Source organism: Euleptes europaea, chromosome 4 (assembly GCF_029931775.1).
Source record: "Euleptes europaea isolate rEulEur1 chromosome 4, rEulEur1.hap1, whole genome shotgun sequence".
NCBI classification, from domain to species: Eukaryota; Metazoa; Chordata; class Lepidosauria; order Squamata; family Sphaerodactylidae; genus Euleptes; species Euleptes europaea.
Genome location: NC_079315.1, coordinates 17,662,517 through 17,689,055, shown reverse-complemented (window position 1 = coordinate 17,689,055; position 26,539 = coordinate 17,662,517). Strand labels below are relative to the sequence as shown.

The window sequence follows — 26,539 nt, the reverse complement described above, 5'->3', positions numbered from 1 at the left end:
AAGGAAGGAAGGAAGGGAAGAAGGGAAGGGAGGGGGAAGGGGAAGGGAGGGGGAAGGGGAAGGAAGGGAGGGAGAGAAAGAAAGAAAGAAAAAGAGTGCACGCAGAACAGCCCGCAGCGCACAGGGCACCGGAAGACCCTTCCCTTCCCGCGGAGGCTCGATGTCCTGCCCCGCTCCTACACACCCATGGAGGGCTGGGGCAGGTCCTGGGTGAGGGAGAAGGAGCTGGGAGAGGAAGGGTGAAGGGGCAGGAGAGGCAGAGCAGCCCAAGGAAGGCCAACAATGCAGCGGTGTGGCTCAGGCCCACCTTCGCGCCCACCAGCCAGCCACGCCCCTCCACCTGCACAGGCCCAGAGGGCGCCGGAGAAGCCGCTGGCCATGCCGAGTGTGGGCGCTCGGCTTCTGTTCCCCACTCTCCCACCCACCTGGCCAGCCGTGCACGCTCCAGCGGCGGCAATGGCGGCGGCTTCTGTGGGAGAGTCTGGGGGCCACCGCCAATGATGTCGGAGGTTCCCCACCCCTGGGCTACAGCCTCCCCCATCCGGGGCAGGGCAGATCTGGAAAGGACAGCTGCTTGGAGGAACTGCGCGTGCCGGCAGAGAGGGCTACGCGTGCCGGAAGTGGCACTCGTGCCATAGGTTCGCCAACACGGGTATATGCTAATCCTTACTAGTTGGAGTGGTGGAGTCTGATCTGGAGAGCCGGGTTTGATTCCCACTCCACATGAGTGGCGTAGGCTTATCTGGTTAACTGGACTTGTTTCCCCACTCCTACACACGAAGCCAGCTGGGTGACCTTGGGCTTGTCACACTTTCTCAGCTCCACCTACCTCACAAGGTGTCTGTTGTGGGGAGGGGGAGGTGATTGTAAGCCGGTTTGAGTCTCCCTTAAGTGGTAGAGAAAGTCGGCATATAAAAACCAACTCTTCTTCTTCTACATGAGTATGCTAATGTGATTGGGAAGTTATGGTCACCCTAACCAGTGACTAGCCTGATAAGATTGTGCAAGCCCTGATGCTGTGGCCACTTGAAACATAGCCATCTTCTGGGCATGGAGTAGGGGGTCACTGGGGGTGTGTGGGGGAGGTAGTTGTGAATTTCCTGCATTGTGTAGGGGGTTGGACTAGATGACCCCGGTGGTCCCTTCCAACTCTATGATTCTACCTGGAGGCAGTTTTACTTGGTAAGGCATTTGTATTGTAGCTTCCAATGTTTGCTACCACACCAGAATAAACTGTGGGGGAGAGAAGGAGTGTAACAGCATGAGAAACAAAATCTGGAAGCATACAGGGAGTCACTTCACACAAACAGGTGCTAGATGTTGTGTGGAGTTTTACACACAAGTGTGTTTCCACTGTTTATACATGTCATAAAGAGGAATCACGCTATCAAGGTAAACGATCTTCTCCTTACAAAAGTTTTAATATTTTGAATGTTTTGAGTTGCTGCTGTCACTAAACAGTAAAGTCAGAGGTTAATTCAACATTGAATTTGAGATACACAACAGGGACCTTAATTAAAACTTTTGAGATGTACAACGTGGAAAACTCACAACCGTGGCAGTAAAATGAAAACGTCAAAAAGGGACTCACACACATTTCTTTGTGGCCTCTTTGTTATGCATTTTTTCCTAGTCCTAAATACAAATACTACATTAACACACAGTTCTGTTTTTTTGTTTTTTTTTACTGTAAACCTTTTCCGTTTTACAGGTTATTTCAGGCACTTCCTGCTGTTGTGAATTATGGTTAAATCTGGTGCTGTAAATAACAGGAGAGGAAGTTGTACATCATTTAGCATTTGTTCAGCTCCCCAGCGTATTATTAGCAAATATAACTGTACTCCTCTTATATTTATCAGCTGGCTTTAAAGACATTAAAGATTTGTGCCAACAGGTCGAAATATGCATGCGCCATATTCATATGTTTGCCACATTATATAGATGACACATGTCTTACATATACTCAGGGTCATATATAAAAGAATGCTAGTTTCTGTGAACCACTATTATAAAAATGTACATGGGATCCAAATATAGCCGCCTTCTGCCCCTCCGTTCCCAATCAACATCAAGGCTTGTGGGTTTTTTCATCCCCTTACTAAAAAGGTGGGTTTTGTGTGTGTGTGTCAGAGAGAGAGAGGGCGAGAGCTAGGCCATTTGTCAGTTATTGTTTGAGGTCTAAACATTGGCAGAATACCTTGTCACTGATCCAGTATGTTGTGAATGGCGGCTCCTCTCTGACAATTGGCGGAGGTGCCTCGAAATATCCCTGAGAGGATTATTTAACCTTTCAATTTAGGGGGCACAAAGCCGTGCTGATTAATGAACTTTCTGATGGCCGCTGATAAGCGGATCTGTTTCTTTATTTCCTCTAAAAGTGATTCCTCCTTCTGCCCCCCCATATTACTATAATCTTTAAACATAAAATGTGGCAAATAGATTAAAAAAACAGCACATGAAGAGTTTATCTGGTTGGCAAACTGAAGGAGGCTAAATTAAAATTGGTAATGAAAAGCAGTGGCTGAGCCCTGCGTATGGTTTTTTAAATGTGCTCTGTATTTTGAAGAGACTTATTCTCCAGCTTGCCTGGTAATGACTCTGCTTTTGGTGCACGGTCCGGGGCTGGCTTCTGTTATCCCCCCCCCCCCCAAAAAAATGAGTTGTGTTATCTGGATGACTGCAGACACATATGCATCCCCCTTTCTCACTGCATGGGCAGACAAGGTCGATAGCATTACAAGGTATTTGTGGCAGCGCTTGTTTCAGTTTTCAGAGCTGCCAGTTTCCAGCCAGATTTGAATTACAAAAGAAGAAGCTGGCATGAAAATTGAAAGGGTTTATCGGCTAGTCTGAAGCCTCATAGCACATTGCTTATTTATGCAGTCCATTTGCACCAGGAATTTTTTTTTTTTTAAGGAAATACATTTTTTAAATAAGGTCATAAAGACCTAGATATGTTTAAGATGGCAAATAAAATATAGATACCTGTAATATCTTTCTGGGAAACGGTTTCACTTAATGTTGCACATTACTTTAGAGGAGCGTTTATGTTGCTGTCGTAAATTTGTGTGTTTATGTCACTATGCAGGTAGTCTGTGGGGATTAAACAGGAAGCCTCTGCTAACTTGCTTTAAAATTAAAATAGAGGGAAGATAGGTCTGCAGCTTGAAAGCTCCATAGGAAACGGTTAGAGTTTCATGCACCACCCTATTTAAATAATGCTTTACATTCCATGTAAAATTAGCTATGGGCCAGTGAATAAGTGGCATGACCTTTGGGGAAAATTGAGGGGCCTTTTAAGCCATGAAGATTTTGGATTCTTGCTTTTCTCTGTGTGAGGTTTTTAAAACGTTATATATATATATATATATATATATATATATATATATATATATATATATATATATATATATATATATATGTGTGTGTGTGTGTGTGTGTGTGTGTGTGTGTGTGTGTGTGTGTGTAATTACATTGTTCTGTGCCTGTAGAAGACGACTTCTTCTGTGTATTATAAAAAGTACATACTAGAACAGAGCTCTAGTATGTAATCTAGTATATGTAAGATTTTCACAAGATTGTATTCTTGTCTATCAAAGCTGTGATTTTTCCAGATTTTTTTCTCTATAGATTTAACGTTTTCGTTTAGTCAGTGTGGCTATGATTTGCATCTATTTAAAATTCATTATATAATGTCTACTCTGTAGAAGACTATCATGTCATACCACTTGTATTGTAGATAGAACAACTTACATGTCATTTTATGGTTATTTGCAAGTTTTAACCCTTCAACTTTCCAATTAAAATGTCTGCCAAATGTCAGCTTACATGCCATTTAAAGGAAATGTAACATACTTCACTCTGAGTTTAATCGTCAAGTATTTCTTCTTTGTGGCCGTTCTTTTGAGGTTTTAGTCACATCAAAACTGAAACATTCTCAGCTTTAATCTTCCATTCAAAGGTCACTACTTATATATTACTTTTTTCTTTTAATGTAATTCAGTTAAAATTAATTAGTCAGTTAAAACAGGAGTGTAGTTGAATAAGGAATCACCAACTCCATAATTTCCCAATAATTTTCTATTAATTTTCTCTTAAAATGCTGAAATGTTTTAAACTTCTCGTATCCTATATGCTAATATTATTTTTTTTCATGAATTTTCATAAGGATCTTTATTACGTACATGTGTGGCTTAATGATGCAATCACCCGATTAGACTAAAAAGGTTCCAAAGGAGCCGTTCCGGTCTGTTGTGTACATAATACATGTTTCAAAAATCTGCCTAATTAAGGAATTACCCAATGGAGTGGGAATCTATTGAGTGCATAACATGATTTAACCCAACCCACCCAAAGAAACTGCATAATTATGACATTAAATGATGTCTGATATTGGCAGTTTTTAAACTAGAGTGATGACTCTACAGTTGCATACTACCTACTTAAAAGAATGGATCCAAACTCAAAGTTATTCCATCATATCAAGTATATGGGGTTTGTTGCTTAAATTTCATAATTTCTTGTCAATTATTTTTATCCTGACTCAGGCATATGTGATCCATGTACATGAATGTTTGTAGATACATAACCAGAGAATCTGCAGAACTTTTTTACTATGAATTGCTTGCATCCAACTCTGATATCAGTTACCAGGATCCTACTTGTTGCTCAGCGAATTATGACTAGATACTCATTGTGCAGTTTGGGTGGTTTGGTTGGTTTGGTTGTTGTTGTTTTTTATTTGCCGACTTTCTCTACCATTTAAGGGAGTGTCAAATCAGCTTACAATCACCTTCTGGGCTGAGAGAGAGTGACTTGCCCAAGGTCACCCAGCTGGCTTCATGTGGAGGAGTGGAGAAACCAATCCGGTTCACTAGATTAGCCTCCGCCGCTCATGTGGAGGAGTGGGGAATCAAACCTGGTTCTCCAGATCAGATTCCAGTGCTCCAAACCACCGCTCTTAACCACTACACCACGCTGGTGCACAGAGATGGGGAGAGAGAAAGAGAATGCCTCTTATTATTCAAACATGTTTTTGTTTGACTTCTGCTTGTCTCAGTCTGGACCATACACCATGATTAAAAAATGCACTAACTATTAACTAGTGTTGGACTAGGACCTATCTGTGCAAACTTGTTGTTAGGTGCTCAGACCTCTAATCCAGGTATTTTTACTCAAATGGCATATTTAATGGAGAATTTTTTCTAAACGTGCATGTTACATCAACCCCAATGTTAAATTAATTGGTAAAATGTGCATTTCCAAATCAAATTTTAAAATCCTGGCATCTTTTGGCCACTGGCACCTAAAAAAAAGTGGGCCATCTTGGTTGCTGCAGGGCAAAATCTTGCTGGCCCTATAGATTTGCAAAAAATGGCAAGAAAAGCACTTTGCAGGTAACGTTGCAATAAGCTAGGGTTCTTTTGTTATAATCAAGTTTGCTGTCAGTATACAAGGATTGCTCTGACCTGGATAACCCAGGTTGGCCAGATCTCGTGAGATCTTGGAAGCTAAGCAGAGACAGCTTTGGGTAGTATTTGGGTGGGAGACCACCAAGGAAATCGTGGGTTGTGACACAGGCAATGGCAAACCACCTCTGACCATCTTTTGCCTTGAAAACCCTATGGGGTCGCCATAAGTCAGATGCCACTTGACAGCACTTTCTACCACCATACAAGGATTAAGTGCATGTTTAAAAGAGAGTGGTTGTAATACTAGCCAAATGGCTACCAAGTGATGAACATGTGTGGTGTTGTCAGACTAGGATCTAGGAAGATCTAGGGAGGAGACAGAAAATAAAAGTGTAGGTATAATTTTTGGAATTATTATATTATCATTAATAGGAATCATTATATTAATATGCAGTGCAATGATGTTGGAACATGTATAAATACTAGCCAAATGGCTACCAAGTGATGAACATGTGTGGTGTTGTCAGACTAGGATCTAGGAAGATCTAGGGAGGAGGCAGAAAATAAAATTGTACGTATATTTTTGGGAATTATTATATTATCATTAATAGGAATCATTATATTAATATGCAGTGCAATGATGCTGGAACATGTATAGCTCTAGTCACTGACTCAAAGAATATCATGGAGCTGTCAAGGATTCAGAAGAGGGCAGCTAAAATTATCAAGGAATTGAGGCTGCTTGCCTATCTTGTATGACTTTATCATGCCCTGTCTCCAAAGAGCACAGGGCAGCATACATTTGTCTCCCTTTCCCATCTCACCTTCATATAAACTCTGCAAAGTAGGTTAGGCTGAGAGAGAGTGTGACAGACCGGAGGCCAGCCACCAAGTCAGTATGGTGCAGTGGTTAGTGTTGGGCTCCAATCTGGGAGAGCCAGGTTCAGATCTGCCGTGGAAGCTTGCTTGGTGACCTTAGGCCCATCCCACACTTCCTCATAGGGTTATTCTGAGGATAACATGGAGGAGAAAAGAAGAATGTAAGCTGCTTTGGATCCCCATTGTGTGGTGTAATGAAGTAAATAAATAAATTTCATGACACACTGGAGATTTGAACCTGAGTTTCCTAGATCCTAGTCTGACAATGTAATCAATACGCACCATGCTGGCTCCTATCAAGAAAATCTAAAATGTTCATAACTTCATAGCTTAGGGGAAAAGGCAAATACAGGGCAAAGTAAAAAGTGAGTAACATTAATATTGTAGAGGGTGGGATATTCTCCTGATCTGATAATGATAACACTCTGGACCATCTGATGAAGCTGCTCAGCAGAAGGTTCAAAACTAAAAAAAACATCCATAGGGTGTGCTATTAACCTCGTGGAATAATAGCCATTCACTTAAACAACTTTATACTTTATTTATTAATAAGTACTGAGACCAAGCCTTTCTTCATGGCTTACAAACCATACTTAAAAGCATCACAATTAAAAACCAACATTATAAACCCCTGAATAATCCCCTCCCCCTGCAAAGCACCTGCAGCTTGTTTTTAATCAATTTATTTGCAGTCATAGACCACCAAATAGAGCGAATTTACATAACTAAATATGGGGTAAAACAAGTACAAAATACACTTGAAATTAAAATGCTTGAAAATGGCAAAGGTTACAGAAGTAAATAGCTAATTAATATCAAATAGAGTGAATATTAAATATAGTTTAAATTGTAATGCTTATTAATAGCAAAAGATTACAAAGAATAAATCTGTCAAAATAAACATACTTAAGTATATAGATACATACAGTACATACAGTACATATTCACTATCTCCTTGACTGTTGTGGAGTCCTAAGCGATCTCTGCCTTATTTTAATTGCAAGCCAAGCAAATCTGGCCATGCTAACAGATAAGTTAACTATTGTATCCAATAGGAGGAGCGCTAGATGCCATTTTCTCAGAATTCTGCAGCTTGTTTAATTGTTTTATAAGATTTTATTCACAGAGGATCAGTCTGTTGATAGCTATTAACCTTTAAGTGGAACCAGATACTACGGGTAAACATGGAAGAAAACCTTCACATTATCCTTGTGAGGTTCCAGAGACAAATGGCTGGACTAAACTTGAAGGCAACTGGTCGCTAATATATTAAGTACTTGCAGAATTCCCAGAAGGCTTTTTTTAAAAAACTTAGGTGGCAGCAACCCTACCTGAGCCTCTAAAACTGCTCGTGTTCAACCCATGTCACTGATATGGGTGACAGGACCCGAGAGGTGGACTGGACCAAGAACTTAGTAGCTGTAATCTTCCCCTCAGAGATCTAACAGGAGGCAATCAGTCAGAGGTTCTTCTGGTATAAGCTCAGGTAGAGGCTGGTTTCCTTCCCCTTGATGACATGAAAAGAGACTCCATCCAGATCTAGCATGCTGGCTTCTTTACAGAGGACAGAGCTTCTTTCCCCCAGAACCATTTGAAAAAAGGATATTTACAATGAACAGACATAAATGCTGTAAATGCAGCTGCAAAAGCTAGAGTTCTGCTTAAGGCAGGGGTGGGGAACCTTTTTTCCACTAAGGGCCATTTGGATAGTTATAACATCATTTGTGGGCCATACAAAATTATCAACTTAAAAATTAGCCAACCAAGCCCCAAGCAGGCAGCTGCCCCAGATGACTGTCAACATATGTCAAAGTTATGCCTAGTCTGCAGTTTGCTAAACAGATCATACTGATCAGAGTGACAGCTAAGTCATGTGATGATGCTGGTCTGATCCAGTTTGTACAGCCAGGAATGGGGATTTCCAGAATGACTCATCTCAAGTGAACTGTGATTGGTCATGAATGTGTATATAAGTCTGTGTATTGAATGCGAGTTACCTCTTGCCTGAAATATATATGCTGGCGGAGCATGCTGTTGCTCAGAGCTGTGAATGTTAACAGCCAAAGGACTCTGTGTAGATATTGTAAATAAACTGTACACAGCAGAACTGCGTGGTGTGAAGTTGCTACCAGGTAAACTCCTGAAGTCCAGACAAGCTGTGCACGACAATGACCCCCCCTGGCATGGGCAAGCAGGCAGGCATCCAACCGGTGGTGCACTTGCCCACCTGGTGGCACAGGATGGTCTGTTGCACCAGCTGGGTGTAGCTGTCCAGCCACACGCTGGAGTTGCTCCTGCTCTGCATGGTCGAGGCCAGATTCTACAGCTGGCTCCTGCTACCTCCGCCTGCAGGGATGAAATGAGGACACACTGGCTAAGAACTCGCCCCCCCCCGCGCATTCTGCCCCTGCTCCCTTTAACCCCTCCATTGTCGCCACTTCCGCCCCCAGCCCTCTTGTAGTACAGAGGGAATACGTTTCTCCATGGCCCGGGTGGGAAAGGGTTAATACAGTTTCTTGGGTGGTCCTAGAAGCTCCATAGCTATCGACTCTTCTGCAGGGGGGAAAGGGTTCTTTTTCTCAACAAAACAAACTCACATCCGCCTTGAATAGAGGCTCTTCCTGTCCACTGGAGGGGGCGGATCGCCAGTCTTAGATCCTTCTGAACTAGAGATCTGCCAGGACCCACAAAGGGCCAGACCAAATGATTTCATGGGCCTTAAACGGCCCCTGGGCCTGACGTTCCCCACCCTGGCTTAAGAGAACTTTCTTCCATTGACACAGATCATGGGATAGGGAAGACCTCAGTTGGATGGGTTTGTTCCATTCCTCCATGCTTTGTTTTAAGCTATTAGGTGTTTCAGGCCCATCTGTCCTTTTTTTTTGGGGGGGGGATAGCATTGGAACTAGTTCTCTCAACCCAAGCCTTCCTCCAAGAGCAATCCAGTCCAGCCAAGAACAATACAGAAGATAGCCCCCTTATGGCTCGTCATGGAATGAATGTTCAAAAGCTTCTAAAGAATTGTAGAGAGGAAGACCGCATTGTCTGGGAAGAAAAATCTACTGCAACTGAATTGAAGCAGGAGCAACTGTTCAAATTATATGCTTTTCTTAGACTACTTACGAAAGTTACTGAAATCGTTCAGCTTGGCCAGAAACCAGAAAAGTTTTTTAAAAAATCCTTAAGATAGTAGAGGTTTTTCCTGTAGATAAGAACTGGGTTCAGTGGTTCCTTTCCCCAAAATGTTTGACCAGCTAATGAAAAAAAAATTAAGTTGCCCTAATGGAGGCCAAATCCATCAGAATCTGATTAAGTGCCTACCTATCCTCCCACAGAAGACACTACAGGTTCCACTCATAGATGTTTTGGCCCTTTTTTCTACCATTCGCCTGGTAAGCAATCCCTCTAGCTCAAGGAATGAAAAAATATAGGCTCAGATCTTTTCACCATTCACCTAGTAAGCAATCCGTCTAGCTCAAGGAATGAAAAAATATAGGCTCAGATCTTTACTGTTGCAACTGCATGATGAAGCTCAGCTGGGAATTTTAATTGTACCTTTTTTCCACTTACGTATTTTGTGAAAATTTTATTCTTATAAAAATTAAATGATAGCCCTATAGTTGTGGGTGGGCCCCCTTTGTCTCCTGGCAACCAAATCAGTTAGAATGCAGAATGTTTGTTGCTTATTGGAGGAATTTCATTCAGAGGTTTAAAGCCATAACATGCAAATATGGACAGTGCATATATGAATCTCCAGGGAGGGACTGTATCCCTTGCACTTCACAAGGAAGTGATGCTCTAGCAGGCAGGATCCTACATTGTCACTTGAAGGGGTGGGTTATTTACAGATGGTGGAGAATTTCCCATCCGTCCCTGAGGCAGGAATGAGGTTACAATTTCCATCCCTGGCACCAGGGAGTACTCTCCTCCTCTTCGTGTTCGTTTACTTCCTTGACAGCAATGTGCAAAATTAAGAGAGCTCTGTAGGGATTTTTTTTTTTTTTAGCATAGCTCTCAGTTTGTAGGTTATTTCCTCTTTTGTGGCTAGTTAAGCCCTCTTTATATCTACTGTTCATCACATTCTTATGTAGTAAAATAAAAAGGGGTCCAGAAGGCAAACGGGGAATTACAGGCCAGTTAGCTTAACATATGTTTGAGGCAAATTAATAGAAACTGTAATCACATAGAGTTATTAAGCACATAGAGGAACAAAGCCTGCTGAGGAAAAATCAGCATGGCTTCTGCAAAGGAAAATCCTGTTTCACCAGCATTTTGAATTTCTTTGAAAAAATGAACAAACATGTAGTTAGTGGTGACCTAGCAGACATTATATACTTGGATTTTGAAAAGGTTCTTGACAAGTTACGTCACTAAAGATGCCTAAAGTAAGCTTAGCAGTCATGGGATAATAGGATGGATCCTTGTCCTTGTATGAATTAATAATTGGCTAAATGAAAGAGCCCCATGGCCCAGAGTGGTAAGCTGCAGTACTGCAGTCAAAAGCTCTGCTCATGACCTGAGTTCGACGGTTGACTCACCCATCCTTCCGACGTTGGTAAAATGAGGACCCAGCTTGCTGGGGTTAAAGTGTAGACGACTGGGGAAGGCAATGGCAAACCACCCCATAAACACAGTCTGCCCAGTAAACGTCGGGATGTGACGTCACCCCATGGGTCAGTAATGACCCGGTGCTTGCACAGGGGACTACCTTTACCTTTTTAAATGAAAGGAAGCAGAGTAGGAATAAATGGACAGTTCTCTCAGTGAAGGGAAGTAAGCAGTGGGGTCCCACCAGGATCGGTACTGGGGCCACTGCTGTTTAATTTGTTCATTAATGATGGAACTGGGGGGTGAGCAGTCTAATGGCCTAGTTGCAGATAACACAAAATTATTCAGGATGGGGAAAACCAGTGCCAGCTGTGAAGAACTCCAGGAGAGTCTCCACAAATTTAGTGAGTGTGCAACAGTGTGGCAAATGAAATTCACTGTAATGCCCCGTATAGATCTATGGTGCAGCCTCATTTGGAATACTGCATGCAATTCTGGTCACCATATCTCAAAAAGGACATTGCAGAGCTGGAAAAAGTACCAAAGAGGGCAACCCAGATGATCAAGGGGTTGGAGCCCCTTTCCTATGAGGAAAAGTTGAAAGGCCTAGGACTTTTCAGTTTAGAAAAGAGATGACTAAGTGAGGACATGGTTGAGCTTTATAAAATTATGCACAGGACAGAGAGAGAGAACTTAACGAGTGTTTAAAATGTGGAATTAGCTGCCAGAGGATATAGTGATGGCCACAGGCATAGACGGCATTGAAAGGGGATTAGATCAATGGAGGATAGATCTGTCAGTGGCTACTAGCCATGAAGACAAGGGAACCACCGCATTCAGAGGAAGTAAAGACAGGAGACAACATCAGAGGAAGGCCTTGGCCACTTTGCTCTGTTGTTTGCCCTTCGGAGAAACTGGTTGGCCACTGTGCAAGAGACAGGATGATGGAGTAGATGGACCACCATGTCTGATCCAACAGGGCACTTTTAATGTTCTTGTATGCAGCAGTAAAGGACTTTGACATTGTTTAAGTAGAAGGGGCCATGGCTCAGTGGCAGAGCATCTGGTTGGCATGCAGGAGGTCCCAAGTTCAATCCCTGGCATCTCCAGTTAAAGGGACCAGGTAAGTAGGTGATGTGAAAGACCTCTGCCTGAGACCCTGGAGAGCTGCTGCTGGTATGAGTAGACAAGACTGACTTTGATGGACCAAGGGTCTGATTCAGTATAAGGCAGCTTCATGTGTCATGAACCCCAAAAGGGGTTGCTTTACACTTTCAGTGCCCTTGTTGCCAAAACCATGAGCACTCAGAAAGGCATGAGTGGAGTCTCAGGGTATCATAGCCCATTCTGTTAGGGGAACATCTACATTGCCTGCCTGTGGTTATTTGGTTTTTTTTTAAAATACCCTGCCTTTCTAAAAAAACAGTGACTAACAAAGTCTGCAAGTCACTCATGGAGGACTGCAAGACACTCGTGGAAGCAAATATCCGCCACCCCCTTCCCCCTATGATCCCTGAAAAGACAATGCTGGGGCGGGGGGTGGGATCGTTGTGGACAAAAGGGCAAGTGGGATAAGTAAGGATGGCTGCATGGAAGAAGAGGGAATCGGCCCCCTTCCTTTTCAGTTAGCAAAAAACGGGTGTGGCAAGCTCTCCACTTGGGAGGGAGAGTGGTGATTTTGCCCCATACATGTGGCTTTTTGTCCATGAGGATGAGACTCATGGTGACCCTATGAATCCAAGTCCTCCAAAATGTCCTATCTTTGACAGCCTTGCTCAGATTTTGCAAATTGAGGGCTGTGGCTTCCTTTATTGAGTCAATCCATCTCTTGTTGGGTCTTCCTCTTTTCCTGCTGCCCTCAACTTTTCCTAGCATGATTGTCTTTTCCAGTGACTCTTGTCTTCTCATTATGTGACCAAAATACAATAGCCTCAGTTTTGTCATTTTAGCTTCTAGGGTCAGTTCAGGCTTGATTTGATCTATAACCTACTGATTTGTTTTTTTGGCCGTCCACGGTATCCGTAACACTTTCCTCCAATGCCACATTTCAAAACAATCTACTTTCTTCCTATCAGCTTTCTTCAGTGACCCCCCCAGTATCTGCTTTTGAAGGGTCATTGCTAGGGAGAAGGCAAACTTGTTTTTTTCTTCAGAAATTATTCATTTGGTGCACATCTGTGGTGATTTTCCAGTGGAGAGGGAAAAGTGGAAAGTACAGTGAAGTTCATTTGTCCTTTCTTGTAGTGCAGCCGAGGTTGGCCTGCTATGTGGGACCGCACAGAAGATTAAAAATGAACATTTTACACCACCTGAGTTGTGCAGGGGAACCGAATAGAAATAGGAATCAGTAGTTTTTAGGGACTGCTTTGGATATCAGCATCTCAGTTTGTAGAGCATCTGCTTGGCATGCAGAAGGCCCCAGGTTCAATCCCCAGCATCTCCAGTTAAAGGGACCAGGTAAGTAGGTGATGTGAAAGACCTCTCTGCCTGAGACCCTGGAGAGCCGCTGCCTGTCTGAGTAGACAGTACTGACTTTGATGGACCAAGGGTCTGATTCAGTATAAGGCAGCTTCATGTGTTCATGTATTCATGTGTTGTGTTTTGGGGGAGAGGGTAGTTAATAATAGTATTTCCATCAGTTCAGATTGTTAATGATAGCATTCTTCACATTTATGCTTAGGATTGGTTATATCAGCTTTGGGAAAGTGAGAAGAGCCCTCATTCCTCTTGGGAGAATATTCCTTCCTTTGCTTGCAACAGTAGGAGGAGCTTCCTTTATCCCACAGTGAACCTCTGTGCCCTTGACAGCAAGAGTATGCTGTTGTGGTTAAGTCCCACTATTCTTTTCCCTTGATGGAGCTTCGAATGAATTTGCACTATTTCCCTGATTGCCATCTAGCAGAAAAGAAAGAACGAGAGCAGTAAACTTTGCCGCTGAAACCAGGAGGGCTGGGCAAGAGAGAAAGGGCCAAGCAGAATTGTGATTGTTATTTTATTTATATTGTAAGCCACCTTGGGGAGAGCCAGTGCGGTGTAGTGGCTAAGAGCGGCAGGGCTCTAATCTGGAGAACTGGGTTCGATTCCCTACTCCTCCACATGAAGCCTGCTGTGGGTCAGTCATAGATCTCTCAGAACTCTCTCAGCTCACGGGAGTCAGGCAACAGCAAACCACCTCTGAACATCTCTTGCCTTGAAAACCCTACAGGGTCGCTATAAGTCAGCAGTGACTTGACGGCACGCACGTACACATAAGCCACCTTGAGTCCCATAAGGTGAAAAGGTGGCTGATAAATGTTTTAAATTAAATAAATAAATAAAAGGAACATCTGACAAACTGCGTGCAAGTGACTGTCACTATATTCCACTTGCCGGATTTCTGTACATGTTTACGGTAAGTTGGAGAAGTTTCTTCCTCTTGAAGCAGATAGTTTTCCATGAGAGCCAGCATGGTGTAGTGGTTAAGAGCAGTGGTTTGATGTAGTGGACTCTGATCTGGAGAACCGGGTTTGATTCCCAACTCCTCCACATGAGCAGCAGAGGCTAATCTGGTGAACTGGATTTGTTTCCCCACTCCTACACATGAAGCCAGCTGGGTGACCTTGGGCTAGTCACACACTCTCAGCCCCACTGACCTCACAAGGTGTCTGTTGTGGGGAGGGGAAGGGAAGGTGATTGTAAGCTGGTTTGATTCTTCCTTAACAGCCCATTCCTGAGGTTTCTGGGTGAAACCTCTTAGGAGGCCGCGTGACCCCGCCGCCAGCGTAAGTGCGTGTAAAACCGTGATTACACGCACTTATGGTGGCAGGGAGGCCAGTCCCGCTGGCAGCTGAGTGCTGCGGGGACCGCGCCTCACCCCTCCACTGGCGCAGCCTCTCTGTGGCGCAGGCCACGGCATAGAGAAGCTGCGCCGGCGCAGGGGGGCGTTCCAGGGGGAGGATCCACCGGGTAGGCGGCTTCCTATCCCATTTCGGCTGGTTACGCCAGCCCCGGGAATGGCGTTGCTGTGCCTGCTTTTTAGCAGGCTCAGCCTCACTGTTTTCTATGGGACGAGACGGCTTTTTTTTGTGTGTGTGTGTGTGGCATACGCAAAACGGCTTAGGAAGAGGCGCCGCCACACCTCTTCCCTGCCGTCTCTGTACGCCATCAGCTCAGGAATGGGCTGTTAATGGTAGAGAAAGCATATAAAAACCAACTCTTCTTCCATAAGGTAGAAAGGTAGCTAATAAATTTTTTAAATTAATTAATTAAAGGAACATCTGACAAACTGCGTGCAAGTGTCTGTCACTATATTCCACTTGCCAGATTTCTGTACATGTTTAAGTTGGGGAAATGTCTTCCTCTTGAAGCATAGTTTTCCCTGTATTCATACTACTAAACAGACTACAGGATTATTCTGTAAAGACAGTGCAGGTCAGATGCATGTCCCAAACGAGCACTAGCCCAGAGTTAAAATTCTGCTGCAGAGAAAACCAGAGTTTGTCAGGATTGGGTGTTACTGTAATACAGTTTGGTCTACATATGGAACAGCCTAAACCAGACAGGGTGATAGCTGGTGTAAACTGATTAATGTCACAAGACAGTGACCTCAGATTCAGCGGATCGGAGGGTATTAGTAAGCAATTGCAACTTTTCATGTTTTATTCTGCTGTCAAAATCATGTCATTAGGGATTTGTTTGATGGATCACATAAGACTTGACTTGTGATGGTGCTTTCTCAGGGACTCAATGTCAAGTAAGACATTGATTTTACAATTAATAGCAACTTTAAACAATAAAAAGCATAGTCGCAAATCCTAAACTGTGCACTCCTCAACATTTTATCTACATGGTATGTTGGATGTACGGTTTAGCAGGGCATGCGGCCACAATCCAGGGGTCTGTGTTGCTAACTTTTCATGTCCAGTGACTCCCCCCCCCAAAAAAAACAGCATCTCCCCCACCAATCTGATCTCAGCACTTATATTTCAAAAGCACTTTGCGATGTACCATAGGGGGGTAGTGTTCTAGAGGTGGGGGGAGCCAGACGACCCACTCATCTCTCAGAAGTATGAGATCTTTAGGGGTTGATGGAAGCCCCAAAAGGTGTACCCTAGATTCTGGTTAACGTGTTACTGTTAATGTTAAAATACATGGTACACTGTAAAAGCCTTTCATTTTTTTTAAAAAAGAAACAAATAGCGTGGTCCCTTTGAATAGTGTGGGAGCACCCGAAGCAGAGCTGATATAGATTTGATCAGGAACCTGAATGGGAGACTACGAAGAATCCCACATAAAGAGCAGCGTGCCAAATCTAATTTGCATTTTGAAAGAAAACATATTGTCAAATAATTTTTCCCCCCAACTCAAATTTGGAAGGGGGAAAAAACGAGCGTGTTTTTTCCTTGTCAGCATGTGTCGTCAAAAGATAGAAGGGGGGGGGGGAATGTGAACAGACCATTCCTTTTAATTAGTGAATTTTTAAGCCGGATGCATATCTTAAGAAGTAATGAGCTTCATAAAAGCAAGACCTCATTGGATCAAAGTCAGTTTAAGATAAGGGCATCTCAAGGTCACCGAGGGAGCTGGCCAGCAGCGCCATTTGCATAAAAAATTACTGTCAGAAATGGGCCGGGGAGGCAACCCCGGTGGTTTGATCTCTTGGCCTTTGTCATGGAGATTTCTGGCAGAGGAGGGAGGAAGGCCAGTGTCCCAGATAATGATTAACTGTTTTAATGGCATTCATTCATTCATTCACTCATTCCACACTAACTACTCATGCAGAAAAAAGGGTTATGTAAAATGACATTAGAAGAAAATCGTTTGTAATGGTTGCATCGGGGCTGCACTTTGAGGAGACATTAGGAGTAAATCCATGGCGTGGTCGGCTTACGCTTTATCTTCTGATATTTACTGAGTTTACTGGTGCATGAAAAGCTTTCAGCAAGAATAGCAGATGGGATGGACCTTTCATAGGTAATGCTATCTACTGGGTTATTACTTCTATATATTGATAGCGAAGTAATCTTCAAGATATCGCCCTACAAAATATAGATTATTTAAATGTTTGTAACAAAAAAAAATCCCATAACACAGAGGAGCTACTATTATGAATACTTCATTTTGTACCAGTTGGATCACAAACCTTAAATGCTTTTTAAAAACCTGAAATAATGAGAATATAGTGAGCTCGACACACTGGGTCTCTCCCCCCCCCCTCCTTTTTTCTTTTGGACAGCTGTAGGGAGATATGCATAGTTAATCTGAATAGCAGGTATTCAATTTAATTTGTCTCTTTAAATCTGACCTTTTCTGCTACATAAACAAAAGGGAAGTGTCTTGCAGATAGCTTCCAGTGTCACATGAACACATGGTTCCTCATACATCCAAACCCTCCTCAAGGATTTTTTGTGAGAATTGTGAAACATAAAAACAGGCTCCCGTTGTGACTGATTCCAAGTGCTCATGTACAATTATGTCCCAAATGGAATCTTTCTCCGGCCGCTCTTCCTATACCTATGGGAGTAGGATAACATTAGTCGGAGATGTTTTCAACTGATCAAACTATTTAGGCATCTGTTTTATCAATTGATACAATTGAGAAGCTCTGGAGCAGAATATGGTTGGATCTAGACTCCCACAAATGGAAGGTATCCATGAATGCATATCTTCTCTGCTTTACCCTTCTCCCAGCAGCCCTCTGCTTCTCCTATAGACCCTCTGTTGGGGCTAGGGGTCCCTTTTGAATAATATGCTACGCAGGGGGCTGTAGCAGTTAGGCAGAATTGAGCTAAATGCACAAGTGGGGTCAGCTAGCCCACCTGCTCACACACCCGTGTACGTTTGTATCCTGTAAGGAAAATGCACCACATTGTAAATCTGTCCTATCTGTGACTCAAGCTGCCATATGCTGAGCTAGACTATTCGTCTGACCACTTCTATCATCTATATACCAATACTGGAATCAGCCAATCCTGAGGATACTTAAATCCAGTGACTGGAGCTGTGAATGGGCAAGACAGATCTTTCTACAAACCTTGAAAAATCTGAAATCTTTAAAAAAAATAACCAGGGGTTTAAAAAAAAAAATGATAAAAGGAGCTCCTGAAGCTTTAAGATACAGAAGCCCTCAGTGGCTATTGCTAGGCAACCACAGCTTTTCAGGCTGTGTTTTTGTAAGTAAGAAGGCAGGGTCCTTTTCAGGGCTGTTCTGGCCTTTGAGGGAGAGCTCATCAGGGCCAGGCCTGGGGTTACGGTTGGCAGCTCTAGGTTGGGAAATTCCTGGAGGATCTGGGGAGAGAAGGGAGCTCAGCAGTATAGTATATGATGCCATAGAGTCCATGCTCCAGAGCAGTCATTTTCTCCAGGGAGACAGATCTCTGTTGTCTGAAGATCAGTTGTGATCCCAGGAGATCACAACTTCAGGCTCCACCTAGAGGTTTGCACCCTAGGCCTGGCAGTAACCACTGGGTGACTTGGTACCACCTGATTTTCATGACTCAACTAGGCAGCATACATGGTCCCCACATCCTGTTCTGTCCTCAGAACCCTGTGAGGTTGATTAAACGGAGAGAGAATGACTAGCCCAAGGTCACTATGTGAGGGTCATATCAAGCTGGATATTTAAACCTAGATATCCTAACTCCCAGTCCAGCACTCAAATTCCTACAGCATAATGCATCTTCACATACATAATTTTAATTGATAATTTTTTTAAAAAAAAAAAAGTAGTGCTGACAGCCTTCCTGCCTGAGAAAGTTGTTTTACTAAATCTAGCCCGTGGACTAGATTGTCCACGTCAACCAACGGGTTTTCCAGGGCTCCAGAAGAGGTCCTTCTTAGTTCATCCACCTGACATACTGCTAAATTGAAAAGCCAGGGACGCAGGGATGTCAAACTCATTTGTCATGAGGGCTGAATATGACATAAATGTCATTTGGTCAGGCCAGGCCATGTGTACCAGCACGCGCGGGCTCGCCAGCCCAGATCGAGACTGGGGGTTGTCTGCCTCAGCTGGCAAGCCCAGCGCGTACATCACCCTCCCCAGCTGCCCCCTCATAGCAGTCCCAGCTCACAGCGTGGATCAGAAGGCCCCACAGCCCAGAACTGGAAGCAGGGGTGGTGGCTGCTTTGGCATGGCTCACTGGCCAGATAACAGCACTCAAAGGGCCGGATCCAGCCCTTGGGCCTTGTCTTTGATACCTTTGGACTAAAGATTCTTAATGTAAAACATGTTCTGTGAAAGAGTTTTATATGTGGTAGTATACCAATTACCTGCTCACCACAAAACTATAGTGGTCTGGCAGGGTGCAAGCAGGTTATCAACTGAGCACAGGGTCAGCTTCCTAAATAATCTACAAAGACATTTCGCCATAATTTCTAAGCATAGTTTAAGTGCCATTAAATTGAGTGAAGTTTACTTCTGAGTAAAAACCTCTTTGGGGGAAAAGCTGTTGTACAGGCCTCTCACAGTTGGCACTGCGAGAGAGCAATTTGTAAGAACACAATTCACAGGTCATACAGCTTCAATTTCATGTTCCATTTAGCAGTCGAAATATGACAATAAAATTGGTTATTTGGTTTTTTTTGAAGAAGGTTGATGAAGAGATTTAAGAGCCAAAGAAACGTACAGTAAGTTGTTCTGTAATGCAGTTGATTTCCCTGGATCAGCTGCTGCACAACAGTATTCCAGGCAGATGTGCTAGATGATGGTCACAGTAACGTGTTGATGTCTAATATCACTAGATTGTTTACAAATGATGTCAACTAAAGCTGGCAAATGGATATCATGTACACGCATAGTGAGAAAATGAATGATTCTCAGATTATCAATAGATTGCAGAGTTGTAATTTGTTGGTTTTAATTCTTGAACTTTAGCACTACTTTTTCGATCGATTGGTAGAAGAAAGAAATCCCAATGTAACTGAGCTTCTCCAGAGCTCAAAACCTCCCTTTGTGTTTGGTTTTCTCCCAGACTTTGGCTGTTACCGCACTAGGTATTCCAAGCGATGTATTAAGAGTTTGAAAATGTTATAAAAAATACTGTTGGCACTTTCTATGTATTCCCACCGATGTATTAAGAGTTTGAAACTGTTATAAAAAATACTGTTGGCACTTTGTTTGGCCCCTTTAGCTGTGAAGATGTCTTCCAACCATTTTTTAGCCGTGACATCCAAAAACCCTTTTAAAGCGATGTTTTTTATAACATTTCCAAACTCTTGATACATTGCTGGGAATACCTTTGATTGGCTTTGGTTCAGATCAGCGAGAAGAATATGAACATAAGAAAGGCCATGGTGGATCAGACCAATGTCGATCAAGTCCAGCAGTCTGTTCACACAGTGGCCAACCAGGAGCCTCTAGGAAGCCCACAAACAAGACAACTGCAGCAGCATTGTCCTGCCTGTGTTCCCCAGCATCTAATATAATAAGCATGCTCATCTGATCCTAGAGAGAATAGGTCTGCATCATGACTAGTCTCCATTTTGACTAGTAGCCATGAATAGCCCCCTCCTCCATGAACATGTCCACTCCCTCTTAAAGCCTTCCAGGTTAGCAGCCATCACCACATCCTGGGGCAGGGAGTTCCACAATTTAACTATGTGTTGTGTGAAGAAATATTTCCTTTTATCTGTTTGGAATCTCTCACCCTCCAGCTTCAGCAGATGACCCTATGTTGTAGTATTATGAGAGAGATAAAAAAGCTTCTCCCTGTCCACTCTCTCCATACCATGCATAATTTTACAGACCTCTATCATGTCTCCCCTTAACCGCCAGTAGTGTAGTGGTTAAGAGCGGTGGTTTGGAGCGGTGGAGTCTAATCTGGAGAACCGGGTTTGATTCCCCACTCCTCCATATGAGCGGCGGAGACTAATCTGGTAAACTGGACTTGTTTCCCCACTCCTACACACGAAGCCAGCTGGCTGACCTTTTGCTAGTCACACTCTCTCAGCCCCACCTACCTCACAGGGTGTCTGTTGGTGATTGGAAGCCGGTTTGAGTCTCCCTCAAGTGGTATAGAAAGTCAGCATATAAAAACCAACTCTTCTTCTTCTTTCTTCTTTCTTCTGCCAAACAGCCCTAAGTGTTTTAACCGTTCCTCGTAATGAACTTTCCCATTGCAGCCCTCTCTGTCTCCTTAAATGCTCCTTCCAGATATCAGGAGACCTGAGGAACAGTCCTAGTGGGGGTCAGCAGTGGGAGAGAGGAACCTCTGAATGTTACACCCACTATGGGAAGTACATTTGCCCTGACCCGGATGGCCCAGGCTAGCCTGATCTTGTCAGATCTCAGAAGCTAAGCAGGGTCAGCCCAGGTTAGTATTTGGATGGGAGACCGCCAAGGAATACCAGGGTTGCTGTGCAGAGGAAGGCACTGGCAAAACACCTCTGTTAGTCTCTTGCCATGAAAATCCCAAATGGGGTCGCCATAAGTCGGCTGCGACTTGAAGGCACTTTACACACACAAGGGATAATGGCTTGATTTGAGAGGCAACCAGCCAGCAGAGGGAAAATAATTAGGACATGCTTATTTTGAAAGAATTTATCAGATGTCAACAGTTCAGATTTTTCTATGCACACTTAGTACAGAAATAGAATAGGGGAGGGGCTGTGGCTCAGTGGTAGAGCATCTGCTTGGCATGCCAAAGGTCCCAGGTTCAATCCCCGGCATCTCCAGTTAAAGGGACTAGGCAAGTAAGTGATGTGAAAGATCTCTGCCAGAGACCCTGGAGAGCCGCTGCCGGTCTGAGTAGGCAATACTGACTTGGATGGACCAAGGGTCTGATTCAGTATAAGGCAGCTTCATGTGTTCATGTGTTCAACTATATTTTCACAGAACTGTGTCTACCTGATAGTGAAATACTACATATCTGCAATCTGAAGTATAACTAAAATTTGTTATTCTGAAATAAAATTAGGTATGCTGCAGTATAACTAAAATTTGAAGATTCCACTCTTCCTAGCATTTTTTATGTCTCAGGTCTCTTCTGCAGGGGTTCCCAATTCAGGGTCTGTGTTTTTAGAAAGTGAGTGGGCCAGGTGGGGTTTTGCCCAGCAGAGCTTCTGATCAGCCAGTGGAAATATGATTGTGTAGATTTAAAAAAAAACTACAACGTTGCTTCCACAGCAACTGCCACCACAGCACAAGAATCTTTACTGCTGGGATGAAGGTAACCCGTGTGTAAGCAAGAAAATATTTTAAAACTATATGATCATTTTTAAAAGGCATCCTGTTAAACAGAGCTTCTGACGGAAATGTGAAAGAATTACTATTGGGGTTATACATAATCTCACTCCCTGACATTTTGTGGCTGGCTCTGCTTCCTGCGGCGGCATTTTGTGGCTTCACCCACCATCCTGGGTCAAAATTCCAAAGGTGCCTGAAGGTTTGAAAAGGTTGGGGACCACTGCTGTAAAAGCTGAGCTTCTGTTTGATATTGTACAAATTCAGTATATTTGTTCATAGTATAACATCTGTGTCCCCAAATAATTAGAACTAAAACCTGTTAATTTGAGGAGGAGAATCTGTCTTGTTTCACTGAAAGGAGCTAGTGCAAATCTGTACTTTTCTTACATTAAGTGAGTCCCAACTTGAAAGCCCTAGAGACAAGAATTCAAATCTGTCTCGAGCAAGCTTACAAATCGCCAGGTTGATCAGGACACCTATTAGAGGGGGTATGTTTTTTTCCCCAGTTCGTGGCACAAGCAAAGAATATGTACATGCCTGGGAGAGAACCAAACATGTAGCTAAATTTTTTGTTCTGTGCTTTTTTCTTTTAAACTAGACCATAACTTGTTTTTCCAGTAGTGTGGGATTGTGATGAAAATAGCAAACTTGATTGCATGTGCAATTTTCGCCAGCACATGTATGTGCCTTCTTTGGACAATATCCACTGAATTTTATTTGTGTTATCGGAACAAAGGAGTGTGGAAAACTTAAGTCGTACCTGGTCTAAGAACAGCCTTTTCATATTATGTTGCTATTCTTGATGGAGAGCTTCAATACTCAAGGGCTCTTGTACTAGTGGGTGACCATCCATTAGGCCAACTACCCTTTAAGGGGTGGAAGAGGAGAATCTGAAGGTTAATTCCTTGTACTGGAATCTTTTAAGCAAAGTAAGAGAACAGAACTGTATTTCTTCCTAAGTTGGTTTTGTGGTTTATTTTTAACTTGCTCTAAGATTGGCATACACCGTACATTATGTTCCTTTTCGCTGTTCTCAGGCTGTGCTGTGATGTGTAAGCACTACTCTGAATGAACATGCATAGGATTGTGCTGTTAATGCTCCAGCATGCGCCGGCTAATCCTGTGCGCTTTGGTCAGTCAGTCTTATTTCAAACAAGTGAGCAACTGAATGCAACCATTCTAAGCCGAGCTACATCCTTCTAAGTCCGTTTAAGATTTGGGGTATGTGTGGAATGTTTATTAATACGGGGACCGAAGAAACTATGGGAGACAGTCGCCCTGTTAGAGGCATTTCTTCTCTCATGCACTGGAGGGAATGCCTTTTCTAAGGTGGTCCTGCCACAACACATGTAACGTCTAAAATCAAAGGAAGTACGTTTTTCCCTGAGAACTTTTGCTTACGTGCGAATTTATGCAATATTACTAGTTAATCAACTGACTACATCTAATACACTCAAAATTTATATGACAGCTCTAATTATACTGCTATTGATTCAAGTGTGAGGGGGGTGAGTTCTGGTTATTTTAATTATAGTTTCTCCTATTTGGAATGTTCCTTAACTTAATTGGTGCCATTTTTTCCCCTCTTCCAGACCAGGCGAGGACCACTCAAGAAGGCCAGTTCTTTCTCTGTACATGATGTTCCAGTATACTGTTACAACTGTTCACGGAGAGGCCATTATGGCTATGTAAGTAGGTTCCAAAAATGTTTGTTTGTTAGTTTTTGCTTGTTTAGAAAAAATTTATGCCGCCTCTCCAGAGCATCTCTTCAAGGTGGCTTACAAAGCTTCTTCTTTTAAGATAAAATTGTAAAACATCATCTTTATTATTCAGTATTCAGTATTCACAGAATCACAGAGTTGGAAGGGGCCAAACAGGCCATCTAGTCCAACCCCCTGCTCAATGCAGGATCAGCCTAGAGCATCCCTGACCAGTGTTTGTCCAGCCTCTGCTTAAAGACTGCCAGTGAGGGGGAGCTCACCACTTCCCTAGGTACCTGTTGAAAAACTCTTATTGTAAAAAAATTTCCCCTAATATTCAGCGGTACCCCTCTGCCCACAATTTAAACCCATTATTGCGAGTCCTATCCTCTGCTCCCTGCCCTCCTCTAAGTGATAGCTCTTCAAATACTTAAAGAGAACAGTCATGTCCCCACCTCAACCTCAACCTCCTCTTCTCCAGACTAAACATTCCCAACTCCCTCAGCCTTTCCTCATAGGGCTTCTTCTCCAGGCCCCTGGTCATCCTCGTCGCTCTCCTCTGCACCCACTCCATTCTGTCCACATCCCTTTTGAAGTGAAGCCTCCAGAAATGCACACAATACTCCAGGTGTGGTCTGACCAATGCTGTGTACAGCAGAACTATATTGCTACTAACAAGGACTCTTTAACAACGCACAGGGTTCAGGATCTGGAAGGCTTCTTAAGAGTCACCAGTAGTTAACTTCTGAGTCACACTAGTATATAGTTCATGAGAGGCTGTGAATGTACACGGGTGTCTTTGGCAGGGGTCTTCTGTAACTTTCCTGAAACATTTTCGATGTCTGATTTCCTTGTTCATACAGGAGAGTACAGTGCTCCTTCCCTGAAGGTTTTTAAGCAGAGGCCAGATGGCCATCTGTCAGCAATGCTGATTCTGTGACCTTAGGCAGATCATGAGAGCGAGGGCATCTTGGCCATCTTCTGGGCATGGAGTAGGGGTCACTGGGGGTGTGGGAGGGAGGTAGTTTGGAATTTCCTGCCTTGTGCAGGGGGTTGGACTAGATGACGCTGGTGGTCCCTTCCAACTCTATGATTCTACAGTGAGATAAATGATTGTGTCAGTTTATTAAAAGAGAGGAAGGAGACATATGTGAAGGGCTTGATTGTCCCAGGAGTCTTAGGTGGATCAGACAAAGGTAGGGTGGAGCTTTGATTGCTTTCACTGTCGGGAGCACCAGCCAACCCTTGCCAGTAAAGCAAAAACGAAGCCCAGCAACTGAGGGAGGTAGAAAGCGCTCAGCAAATCACATGGCTTTGGATAAAAAGACATTTATTGTGCAATTATGCAGATTTGAAACGGGAACATTTAGTACAGCACAGGGTAAAACCTTCTTTTCTAGCCCATTTCTTGCTGCATTCTAAGTGAATTATCTAAGTTCTCTGCACTGTAATCAGCCAGCCTGTTTAAAATAGGTAGATTTAGTTCATACTGACCAAATTAATTATGTCCAAACTTCAGCAATTACCCAGTTTGACTTATTTTGTGCCTCTTTCAAATATGCCGCAAGTTATAAGTTATGAGAAGAATCTAGTAAAGTGATGAAGCACATTAAAATTCAACTGACTTCATTGAGATCTGACAAGAGTTCCTTACAACTGACTTCAAATTACAGTTTCAGCAGTCACTGTCCTACAATAACAAATATAGATTAGTGTCTGTAGGCACCTAATACATGTTTTGATCATTAAATGTACACCTCAATAAACTTATGAGGGAATTTGAGTAAGAAATGTTCAGCATTCCTGGCCAACTATCATACATACTTTTAAGAGACTTTGCACCTGTTTAAGTTCAGGTATACACAATTCAGTGGGAACCTTGCCTCATGGGGAGGGGCTGTGGCTCAGTGGGAGAGCATCTGCTTGGCATGCAGAAGGTCCCAGGTTCAATCCCTGGCATCTCCGATTAAAGGGACTAGGCAAGTAGGTGATGTGAAAGACCCCTGCCTGAGACCCTGGAGAGCCTCTGCTGGTCTGAGTAGACGATACTGACTTTGATGGACCGAGTGTCTGATTTAGTATAAGGCAGCTTCATGTGTTCATGCATTCCTCATTGAAATCGATGGCAGCTGAAATCGATGGAAGCCCATCACCTGGAGTCCACAGAAGGTGGGATTCTGTCTCCTGCAGTGGTACAGTGTATTTTAGGAGAAGCATTAATCAGCAATTTGTGCCATTATTTTCAGCCTCTGAGATAGGAACACAACAAGAACTGCACTGGATCCAAATTAAGAACATTGGAAAAGCTCTGCTGGATCAGACCAAGGCCCATCGAGTCCAGCAGTCTGTTCACACAGTGGCCAACCAGGTGCCTCTAGGAAGCCCCCAAACAAGACGACTGCAGCAGTACCGTCCTGCCTGTGTTCCGCAGCACCAAAGATAATAGGCATTCTCCTCTGATCCTGGAGATAACCTTGCCTTATGTGGTGGGGCTCAGTGCTAGAGCATCTGCTTGGCTTCTTTCCTGGCCATCACGAAGGAAGATGGGTGACGCAGTAGTCACTTTGATGAGAAACAGCCGTCTCAGTGGATTCCTGAAGAACTCAGGAGGCTGGAGGTTGTGTGTGTTAAGTGGCGTCAAGTCGTTTCCGACGCATGGTGACCCTATGAATCAGTGTCCTCCAAAGTGTCCTATCCTTAACAGCCTTGCTCAGATCTTGAAAATTGAGGGCCGTGGCTTCCTTTATAGAGTCAATCCATCTCTTGTTGGGTCTTCCTCTTTTCCTGCTGCCTTCCACTTTTCCTAGCATGATTGTCTTTTCCAGTGACTCTTGTCT

The 26,539-nt window shown here is 43.4% G+C and overlaps 1 protein-coding gene across 1 annotated transcript in view; it reads left to right on the top strand.

Moving 5' to 3' along the window:
* The window catches only part of ZCCHC7 (zinc finger CCHC-type containing 7), a 161,525-nt gene that overhangs the window by 129,557 nt on the left and 5,429 nt on the right, over window positions 1-26,539 (top strand). The window contains exon 6 of the mRNA XM_056848601.1: window positions 23,595-23,690. Within this exon, the coding sequence (XP_056704579.1) occupies window positions 23,595-23,690 (96 nt within the window). The remainder of the gene's footprint in view (window positions 1-23,594; window positions 23,691-26,539) is intronic.